The sequence below is a fragment of the Natrix helvetica genome, assembly GCF_964273705.1.
Source record: "Natrix helvetica genome assembly, chromosome: 6".
Taxonomy (NCBI): domain Eukaryota; kingdom Metazoa; phylum Chordata; class Lepidosauria; order Squamata; family Natricidae; genus Natrix; species Natrix helvetica.
Genome location: NC_138553.1, coordinates 72,882,909 through 72,894,834, shown reverse-complemented (window position 1 = coordinate 72,894,834; position 11,926 = coordinate 72,882,909). Strand labels below are relative to the sequence as shown.

General features: G+C 39.4%; 1 protein-coding gene across 2 annotated transcripts in view; it reads left to right on the top strand.

The window, feature by feature from the left end:
- Positions 1 to 388: 388 nt before the first annotated feature.
- Positions 389 to 11,926, top strand: part of CPNE8 (copine 8) — a 62,140-nt gene continuing 50,602 nt past the window's right edge. For both annotated transcript variants that reach the window (XM_081957474.1, XM_081957476.1), the window contains exon 1: positions 389 to 629. In XM_081957474.1, the coding sequence (XP_081813600.1) occupies positions 496 to 629 (134 nt within the window). In that variant the 5' untranslated portion in view covers positions 389 to 495. The remainder of the gene's footprint in view (positions 630 to 11,926) is intronic.

Genomic DNA, 11,926 nt, shown 5'->3' with positions numbered 1-11,926 from the left:
TATTTTTTTTAATTAAACTTTTCCTCAGTGTCAAGTGCCCCGCTGAGTCACGTCTGCGACGTAGTACAAACAATACTTGAACTTTGCGGGAAACACGCATCTTCACCTCATCTGGAGATTCCTCCCCCACCCCCACACCGCTTCTCGCCGCCTCGAGAAACGGAGCAAAAACCGGCTTCGCGCCAAATTCCAACCGCCAAGTGAGAGACACCCCCCACTCCGCCCGCATACCCAGGGGAAAGAGGGGGGGCACGTTCACGCACGTCTCCCGAAGGCGGTGACGTCACAAACCCACTCCGTTCCCTCGCGTCCGCTATCCCTCTTCCAGGCAGTCCGCGTTCGGCGTTCGCAGACCCGCGCGCCTCACCAAGCCGCTCCGTCCCTCCTTCTCCTCCCCGCCCCTCTCCGCAGCGCGCGCTCTGTGCCTGCCCGCTAAATTCCGTTAGCGCCACCTTCTACCCCCCCCCCCCGCCTCGCCCCGCCTTTTGGCCCCACATGTTCGGTCCGGAAAAACTGTTGGGGCAGCTGCCCAAGCTGGAGAGCTACGGGAATATGGCGTCCGTGGGCGATTTTAACTCGATGAGCGCCAGCGTCCCGGCCACCCGGGTGGAGATCTCCGTGTCTTGCAGGTGAGGCGAAGGAGGAGAGGAAAAAAAGGGGGTGTTGTGAGGTGCGTTTCTCTGGAGGCGCTTCCCGTTCCTGGACGGGACAAAAGGGTCGGGGAAAAGGGTCGTGGGAGTGGACCCACCACGCGTTTCTGTGGGGCGAGCGAATGAACGTGTGAACGGAAAATCTGCTTTTGCCTGGCTAACCGCTTGGGAGGGTCGCAGCTGTCGGAGTAGCGTCGTTTTTCTTTTCCTTTCAGATCCTGCTGGGTGTTGGGCTTTCCTCAACCCCACGACAGCCAAGATGGGAGCCACCCACCCCACGCAATCCCCCGGGTGGGTTGGGTGCGGGAGGTTCCTCGTCGCAGACTTTTTCTGCGTGTATCGGTGGTTTTCCTGACCCGCCGTGACACGCTCCGGTTGGCACCGGCCCCTCCCTCCCCACAGAGACACACACAACATGGTGAAAGTTCGTGGGGTGTGAAATTCCTGCGTTGTGCAATCCGGGAAGAGGGTGGGGGTGTATGTAACGCGCACACCCGCCAGGCGGTTCACAGCAGGAGACTTGTGGCTTTAGGGTTGCCTTGCGCTTCTAAGTGTCAAAACGACCACAAGGCCACTAAAAATCAAATACGGGAGAGGGGGGGTGTTTGTGTTAAATTTAAAAGGAAGGCTTCTCTTGGGCTTGATTCGGGTATTGGGGGTAGGAAATGCTTCTGGCATCGGTCTTTGTTTAGGATTAACTATTTCGAAATCCAGCAAAGGGTTTTATTTCCTTCATGCTGAAAAGTTGTTAAATTTGTTAAGATCTACACCGCTGATAACAAATGCACATTTCCATCCTCCTTTTCACTCAGTTGATCTGGTTGGCACTGTACCTGTAACTAAAGTCTGTGTGAATCTTTTCTTGGTAAAATAGAACAGAATAGAATAGAATTCTTTATTGGCCAAATGTGATTGGACACACAAGGAATTTGTCTTCGGTGCCTATGCTCTCAGTGTACATAAGGAGCATAAAAGACATTCCTCAAGAATAAAAAGATACAACACTTAGTGATAGCCAAGGTTACTATAGCTATCAAATTGTATTAGGAAACAAATAAAAACAATATAAATTGAAAGATGCAAGCAACATGGTTATAGTCATAAGTGGGAGAGACAGATACTAGAAAGGAAGAGAAGAATAATAGTAATACTGTTTTAGTAAATTATTGACAGTGCTGTGGGAATTAGTAGTTAAGCAGAGTGATGGCATTCGGGAAAAAACTATCCTTGTGTCTAGTAGTTGTTCTGGTGTACAGTCAGTACCCCATACAGTCGTTTTGAGGGTAGAAGTTGAAACAATTTATGTCCAAGATGTGAGAGGTCAAAACATGCAGAAGATATAAAAGCCCCCTCTATTTTTAGCTCCATATTATTGATTTTTGCAAGATGCTACCAAGTGGAACATACTGAATTTATTATCTCTGGGCAAACATGCCAATAAGTAATGCATATTCCAATTTTCTTTTGGAGATCGATCGATCAAACTATATATATCCTCTATCTATCTATCTATCTATCTATCTATCTATCTATCTATCTATCTATCTATCTTTCTATCTTTTTATCTTTCTATCTATCTATCTTCAAGAGAATTGTTTGAAATTCTGTTACTAGGAAATGAGTAATCTGATTTCCCCTCCATTCTACTCACTCTGCTTCTTCCTGCATGGTGATTAAGGAGACGAAAAAATTGGTATTGTGCATTATGAAACCAATATTCATTGCCTTTAATGTTATTTCCTTCCTTATTTTATTAGGAAATTTTAGATATACATGTTCTGAAGTTTTAATAAAAAATTGTAACATGTGTAATAAAGCTAGCAACTAAAGGAAGAAAATGGTCACTTCTTATGGTTTAAAATTTAGAGAAAAGACTTTATATTTTTGTTTCCAGAATGTCTTGGCTTCTTTTAAAATATTATGCCAGTATGGTTACTTCATTTTCAGAGGCCTTTATAATGAAGAAAATTAAATGGGAATTGAATTGTCTTTTCTCATTTCTGAATACTTATGAAAAAAATTGCACTAGTTTCATTTTGAACTAGACATAGAATGGCATTTTTCTGCTGTTTACAATATCGGTAATCAGGTTTGGTTCTTTTGTATAAGCAAGAGAGTGCAGCAACCAGTTTATGATGTTGGGAAAATGTGATTCCAGATTTTGGAAAAGCTCTGAAATCAGACAACATTTGTTGTAGCAGTTAATTTTCAACCATTCTTTCATTATAGATATATAACTTCCTCCAATTGTTTGGGGAAATGGCCTTTCTTTGGAGGAATTTGTGATTGTTATAAATGGAAGAAGACTGTTCAACAGAGAACACAAAAACAGAAATTTTACATTCAAGCTTATGTGACATTGAATAAGCTATTCACTATGATGGCATTTCCACATTGGAAATGTGGAAACAATTTCCTTTAACATCTTTAAAACTGGTACAGAAGGAATTTGAAGGAATAGTTCATTGTCAGTGGCTATAGTAAATGTTGCTACTTAAAAGATGATGGAACACATGTTAATAAAGAGCATTAGAAATAGACTGATATAGCAAATCAATACCAATTTGGAGGATGTAGAAAAATTATTATGTGATCCATAATGTTTGATAGATTCAGCATGTTTTAACATTAGCATTCTAATTAATTGTCTGATGCTTTTCATGGCAGCCTTCTTCTTTGATCAAAATATGATGCCCTTTTAAAAAACATTATTTATTCATTTTTATTATTTGGTTTTTCTATTCCTTCCTCCAAGGAAAAATATACATATATAGATAGCCCTTGACTTACGACCAAAATTTACATTACTAAACGAGACAGTTGAGTTTTGCCCCCTTTTTATGTGGAACCTTACTTGTCACAGTTGTTAAGTGACTCACTGTAGTTGTTAAATTAGTAAAACAGTTGCAAAGTTAATCTGCTTTTCCCATTGATTTTGCTCATTAGAAGATCACAAAAGTGAATGCATGATCCCCGGACACTGCAACTGCCATAAATATAAACCAGTTGCCAAGCATCTGAATTTTAATCATGGAACCATGGGGATGCTGTAATAGTTAAAAGTGTATTAAAAGATACAGTAAAAGTCAATCTCACTTTTTTCAGTGCTGTTGCAACTTTGATTGGTTACAAATAAATGGTTGTAAATCCAGCATAGTATTGTACTTTCTCTGCTTTTGTGTACATAATCTATCGTTAGGGATAATAAAGGAATGTATTCTATAGAGTTAACTAATTAGATCAAACTAATGTGTTTGATTTATTAACCCCTTTGAGTTACACCAAAAGCTATCAATAAATCATTTCTGCCCTCTCTCTATCCCTGGCTTCCGTGATTTCTAATTCTCATTTGAAAGGTTGTGGGATCCTACAAAGGAGATTTTGGTTGTACCTAAAAGATTCTTACTACACAGGAGCTGATTTTTAGAAAGTGGAAAAGAGCTGATCTGTCTCTGTATGGTAGAACTTTCAGAATTCGCTTGTGTAGCACTTAAGTTTACGTGAAAAACGAAAATTAGAAAACTGTTTTTTAAGCTTGTTGTGAGTGGGTATATTCAGAGGATGCAAATGTAATGTCAGAGCTAAAAACCTATCCTTGTGATAGTAATCCCTAGTAAATGTCCCACCATAGCCAATCTGTTTAGAAAATTTTTGTCCAATTCCTGTATTATTGGGGATTGGGGTGTCCAAAGAGCTATTAAATGGGGGATTGAATTAGTATTTTATACATGGTGTGATATACCATTCCCTTCCTTTTCTGCATAGCAAAATGTGGCAACTTGATTGAAAAGAATATACAGGTTATCCTTGACCACAAGTGGGCGCAAAATTTTGGTTGCTAAGTAAGACAGTTGTTAACTGAATTATGCCCCATTTTAGCATGGTTGTGCCATGATTGTTAAGTGAATCACTAGAGTGAATCACATGATTGTTAAGAGAATTTGGTTTCCCCCATTGACTTTGCTTGTCAGAAGCTCCCTAGGACTACATGATGCTACAATTATCATAAATACATGCTGGTTGCTCATGTGACAGGGGATGCTGCTGCAACAGTCATAAGTGTCTTAAGTAAAGTCACTTTTTTCAATGCCATTGTAACTTTGAACAATCATTAAACAAATGATTGTAAGTCAAGGACTACATGTAGTGGAATGTTTTTGACCTTTTCTGTTTTGGAGAGAGGAAATCTACATTGTGGAAATGAGTACAGCAAAATAAAAGACAAACTCCTATCCATAACGTTCCCAAAACTGAAAAAACAACCCATAGTTACCTTTTGGTGGGGATTGTTTCAAATTTTGGAGGGGGTTAACTACCGTAGGTTAAGGGATTAATTAGATTTGATACATAGTCTTTGCTCTCACTAAGCCCCCCCCCCCCGATTGATTGAAAAACAAAATATCAGTTAAGGGCGGGAATAGGAGGACATTGCTTCCCCCATTGCCATCTTAATTTTTGAATTCATGCTCACATACTGCACCACCAAAATGTAGTTATTTATAAATCAATTAATTTATGGGTTGTATAACTCAAAGCAATTCTCTGACAGTGATGGCGAACCTTTATTGGCTTGGGTGCCATAAGTGGAGGGAGCGCAGGGGGGTCGTGCGCGGTCGTGCACGCATGACAGGTGAGACACCCCCCCATTTTTTGCATGCTTTTTTCACCCTCCCCAGGCTCAAGAGGCTTTATAGGAGCCTGAGGAGGGCAAAAACAGCCTCCCCCGCCCCCTGGAGGCCCTCAGGAGGCTTCAGAAGCTTCCCTGAAGCCTCTGGAGCGCAAAAAAACGCCCCTACAGGCAAACCGGAAGTTCAGGAACGGACTTCCGGTTTGCTCATAGAGCCAATTTAAGCCCTCCAGAGCCTTTAGGGGCCTTCTGGAGGCTTCTCTGAAGACTCCAGGTGACGAAAAACGACCCTACGAGCAAACAAGAAGTCACTTCCGTTTTGCTCGTAGGGCCGTTTTTAGTTCTCGGGGACCTTCAGGAGTGCTTAAATTGGCCTTACGAGCAAACAGGAAGTCTGTTGCTGAACTTCTGGTTTGCCCGTAGGGCCGGTTTTTTGCGCTCCAGAGGCTTCAGGGAAGCTCCTGAAGCCTTCGGGGGGGGGGGGGGGAGCCTATAAAGCCTCTGGAACCTGGGGAGGGTGAAAAATGGCTTTTAAAAAGGCTGAACTCAGCTGGCTAGAGTGTACATGCGCGCTGGCCAGCTGACAGGGCAACGCCTCGCATGCCCTGACAAATGGCTCCGTGTGCCACCTGTGGCATGCGTGCTGTAGATTCTCCATCTCGGCTCTATGGCATATAAGATAAATTAAGTCATTTCCTACTAAGTTTGGGCCTCATCTTCAGGTGCTGATAATCCATGGCATACAGGAGGCCATGTGTTGCTCACTATGCTCTATAAATTACAAGGTCCTTTACAAAGGAAACAATAGTGCCTCCTAGAGGAAAAATGTATTCTTGTTTTTGCATTTGAGAGTTTTACTATGCAACAAGGTATGTAATGTTTGTTTATAAATTCATTAAAATGCCACTGATACTTTAAAGAAAAAAATTAACTATATATAAGTCCTTGGGTAAAAGTTTTTTTTAAAAAATTGGAATAAAGGTGGTTAGCAATATGAACATAGTTTTCTTTGCCACATTATGCATTAAAGTATTTGGAACTCTGTCATTTTTTTTTCATTTTCAGAAAAACAAAATTGTAGAAAAATCAGGTTTCTCAATATTTTCTTGGTTTTTTTTTCTATCTTTATATTTCTAATGATATATTCTGTACATATTCAAAACCAACATCTGCATTTATTTAGTTAACAGATTTATATCCTTTTTTGTTCAGGAATCACATTGGCATACCAAGTGCTATTTCCTCCAATTTTACCATATGACGCCCCCGTGAGGTAGCTTGAGAATGTGACTGGTTCAAAATTGCCCAGTGAGCTTTTCCACTGAATGTAGACCGGAACCTAGGTCTTCCCAATGGCAGTCCATTTCTTTTACACACCATACCAATCTGTTCCTTTCATTACAAAATAAGGTTTTATTTGAAGATTTATTAGAAATATTCCAGATTTGTAAGTTGCGTGATGTATAAACATACAGGGCGGAATAATAAGCGCACATTTACTACATGTTAGAAACATTCAGAGCATTTTATACACACTCTGACATTTAGAGTCTCTACATGCTTCTAGATCATTTTGTTTTCAGTAATGTACTTAATAGCAAAGCATGTACCAGGTTTTTTAGCATGTCTCTCTCAAAATAGGAAATGTGAAATATGCTCTAGGAGTATAAAATATTTTTTGCATCAGATAGAATGGCAAACATTGGTCTATATACGTTTAGAGGTGTCTTGATTTCAAGGAAGGAGATACTTTAACTTTGTTTCAGGGGTTGCCACAAAGAAGAGGGAGGCAAACTATTTTCCAAGGCACCTGAGGGTAGAACAAGAAGCAATGGGTGGAACTAATCAAGGAGAGAAGTAACTTAGAACTGAGGAGAAACTTCCTGACAGTTAGAACAATTAATCAGTGGAACAGCTTGCCTCCAGAAGTTGTGAATTCCCCAACACTGGAAGTCTTTAAGAAGATGTTGGATAGCCATTTGTCTGAAACGGTATAGGGTTTCCTGCCTAGGCAAGGGCTTGGACTAGAAGACCTCCAAGGTCCCTTCCAATTCTGCTATTGTATTGTATTGTTTTTTTAGCTTAGATTTTTCATGTTTATAACATAGGAATGGAATGATACCACTGTGAAATAAAGTCAAAAGATTGTATGGAATGTTGGACAATGGCCATTTCCTGGTTTTTCATGCATGGTAGTTGAAGCAAGTCTAAAGTCTGAAAGTAGAGGAGGAAATTTCCAAGTAGTTTTCTGTATGGCTGCAGAAATCAAGTTACATTTATCAGTACACAAACCTTTGCTGTAGCTCTCTACTTATTGTTAAATATTTAACTTTGTCCAGTGGTTTGTCGTTTTATTAATATTGTCTTTGTAGGAGCAGCTGTACTTTGTTTGCAAACAGTTCTAAGTTCCTAAGACTGTAGATTAGACTAGAAAGTAAAAAAAGAAAAGTCAATGACAAACCTCTTAATTATTGTTACCAAGAATACTAGGTTAGAATGTTTGTGTAATCATCAAAAGTTTAGGTGCTTGCACAATCCTAAATCGGATTAAGTACTTTAGTATTAAACATAGGTAAAGTTTTATAATGAGTAAATCTTGCTCTGAGATGAGATGGCTAGGTTGCTTAACCTATGACAGTATACTCCCTTTTGTAGTTAAATTGCTGTTTTTATAGTATAATGTGATGGATATTTATTTATATGTGTATAATTCTGTATTATAAATGATTTGATTCCATTCACATTCATTCACTGTTATAAGTTAACATGATTTTAACATGTCTTTCTGAAAATCATTTGGAGGCTTCCTTGCTGAATTATTTTTATTGCTCACTCAGTATGCAGGCTGGCCATTATAATGTCTTTATATGCCCTATTGAATAATCAGTTACGCACTATAAAGCTGAAGTCTGCCTGAGGAAATACTAATATGCTTTGCCCGGTACTAGGTTTAATAATCTGGTTTTCAGCATCAGCCCTTATTTCTTTAACCTACAGTATCTTGCATGTTTATAACTATATATGATTTTATATAATATTTCTGATCTTCACTCTCATTTTCAAATGAAAATCAAATCAATCTGTTGCATCTCAGGTTCTGTGTAGATTATATTGAGCTTTCTGCTCTAGAATTTTTTATACACTTGAATATAAGGGTTTTGAGAATGTATTATTTTAGTAGAGGGAAAGCATCCTGACCAGTAAAGACTATGACAGAATCATTGAGTAGTTTGGTTTTCTGATTAAGTGTTCATGAATGAAATAGTTAATAGAACAAATAACATTACCGGTCTTATTGTTCATGTATACAGATAACTTACAAATTCAGTGACCGTTCAAAGTTATAATGGCACTGAAAAAAGTGACTTATGTCCATTTTTCAGACTTAACAACAACTGTTGCGGCATTCTTATGGTCATGTGATAAAAATTCAGACACTTGGCAACTGGTATGTATAATGGTTGAAGTGTCCTGGGTTCATGTAATCTCCCTTTGCAACCTTCTGACAATCCAAATCAATGGGGAAGCCTTATTTTATTAACAGCTATGTTACTGACTTAACAACTGCAGTGATTCGGCTCGCTGGGGGTCGGCGGCGGCGGCGGGGGGTCTCTGGCATTGCCCCAGGAGCCGAGAAGCGAGAGGGGTGCGCGATGGAGCTCCTACGCTCCCGCACGCTTTCGTTTTGAGGCAGCTGGATGATCGACAATTTGAAGGCTACAGCTGAAGATGGGAATCCTCCCCAATTCTCCTTTATTTAAATGAAAGAACATCAGCTTTCTAAAAGACTTTCAATCTTCTCCTATGAAGTGTGATTGGAGGGAGAGGGATTTTCCCCCACCTCAGAAAAGCAGCTTTGGATTTATCTCCTCTCTCTCGGAGGAGAGAGAGAGAGTTTTAAAAGGAATCACACTCGTTATAAGCAATGGCAAAATGACTTTCTTATTGCAATTGTGAAAGAAAAGTGATGATCTGACTTCTTTAAAAACTTTGAAAACTTTTGACTTGTTGCTTCCTGATCTCCGGTGCTGGCGAAGCAAGATGGCACACTTCCTTCGTCTTTATGCTCTTTGAAATTAGACTCCTCCTATGAAAATTGCTGGCATTGTACTTTTGCCTCCGTGACTCTCAGAAACATCTCTTGCTACATAGTATCTTGGATCTGGAATAACTGATTTAATTGCCTGGATTTGAACTATATAGAAGGTCTTTATTCCTGTCTGGACTGTCTGCCTCGTAGTCTCTCTTGGTTGTGCCTTTCCACAGTCGCCATTTCTTTGTATGGACATAGATATCTCTGAGGTTTTTTTTTTATGATGGCTCCGAAGAAACCACCACCTGGGAAGCCAGGATCCGCTCCAGCATCTTCAACATCCAGCCCAATTGGACAACAGTCACTAACATCGTTTCTACAACCTAAAGCCCCTAAAGAGGAATCAGTAACTCATCAGCTGCTTCAAAAGATTTTAAAAGGGCAGGATGAACTGAAAAATCAATTGAGAGAAATGAATGAACAACTCAGAGAAAATCAAAACCAAACTGCACAAAACAAGCAAAGACTTGATGTTCTGGAGGAGGGGACAACTGAGATGAGGGGGAGGTGAGGGTGGTCCAGAGAGGAAATTTAGAACTTGAGAACCACATGATAAAAATGGAATTTGAAAGGATGTCTTTTTTCTATAGATTTCAAAACATAATTGAGACTGACAATGAAGACTTGAAGGAGATCATGACAACAATGTTAGCTGAATATATTAAAAAAGACAAACAGCAGTTAGGATGGGATATTGACTTGGTTTATAGAGTTAATTCAGCTTATGCTAGAACACACAATGTTCCAAGAGAGGTTCATGTTAAATTTCTTAGAAAGACTACAAGAGATGAGATTCTGGGGGCACAAAGGGGGTAAACATTAAAATACAAGGACAAAGAGATAGCCATCCTGAAACAAATCCCGAAGAAAGTAAGAGATAAGAGGAAAAAATATTCACCATTAGCAAAAAAATTATTTGATAAGGGATTCTGGTTCCGGTGGCTAGTGCCAGAAGGTATGTTGATTTTCTGGGAGGGCAGCAGAGTTAGAATTAATACAACTATGGAGGCAGAGGCCTTCATGGAAAAAAACAAAGCTCTCCTAGACAAAGCGGAAAACAGTACACAAGATATGAAGGAGGGAGGGGGCGAGGCTTTGCTGGCAGGCGGGGGGGGGAGGAGGCAGCAACAAGAAAACTCAGATCACAAAAGTAAGTTAGAAAAACATTGCAATTGCTGATACAATGAATCTTTTTGTTAGATACAAAGTAAATGATTGAAATTATTGAAAGATACAATGTAAAAATAAGCTGTCAAGATTTAGCTAAGCAATAACATTTTGTTTATCATTTTGTAAAGGTTATGAGACTTGGGGGGAATTAGCATAGGGCTTAGGGCTTGGATTTCCAGATTGTAACTCAAGGGCAACAACACACCCTATTTTCAGTTTTTAACTTAAAAATAAATATGCTTTAAAAATTCAAATGTACTCCCTATCCTAAACATATGCGACACTTGTCCCTAGAAAATAATATACCATTTGTACTTAAGTTTTTTAACCTTAGATGTAATAACCTTAATGTTCAAATACATAGAGTAATTTACTATTTTTTCAAGTTAAATTTAAAATTACCGACAAAGAAATAAAGGGAGACTAGCATAGATAGCTATTTTAAACTGTTTAGTTCTCATCAGCTAGCCATACCCTTCTTGGATTCGAACCTGGGCTGCTTTCATATTAGGCAGATGTATTAACCTCTAGGCCATGGGCTCTCCTCACTTTGTTGGCTGTACCTGGGGGGAGATTAAGTGTTTTTTCCAGTGAGAGCGGTCTATCACGGCAACTTGGTCTATCCAAATATTGAACAGAGCATATTGCTTTCGCCTTTCAGCCCCAATCCAGGAGCCTTTGCAGGCAATCACTTCCGTGAAACAAACAAAATAGTTTGTTGCGGAATCAACTGCCTACGAAGGCTCCTGGATTGGGGCTGAAAGGTGAAAGCAGAAAAAACACTTATTCTTCATGTTAATATAAATTTCCGAATGTGGCAATCTAGAGTTCTAGGATGACAAACTAACTTAAGATGCCCTCTTTCAATTCAAAGCTCTAGTAAGAGATTCAAGACTCTTCTTTCCTGGCATCCCCTACCCTCCCTAGTAAGGGAGCACTGGAACTGTCAAATAGTACTCCCTATAACTGTCCCCAAGAAAGAGATAATATGTAAAATAGTTCCTAAGAATTCAAACCAGTTTAAGGTTCTTTCCAATTGCCTGGAACAATAAAGTTGGCTGAAACTGATTTTGCCCAAGTGGAATAAAGGAGAAACAGACACTTTATTCAAAATACATCAGTGGAGGCCTCCTGATAGGTACAGTGTCATCTTTAAATGTCATATAAGCATATCACAGGAATTGTATATGGGTTCCAAAATTTATAGGGGATGATATTACAGCAATAGTTTCCTAACCATATAAAATAATTTTTCTGGGAAGTAACTAAAAGGTACAGTATTAACTAGCAAAGGAACATTCAAAATATTCCAAGCTATTTTCAGTCGACCTCGTATAGATTTTCATAGGTGGATTCTAATCATCTCCTGATCTGATTTATTGTTCA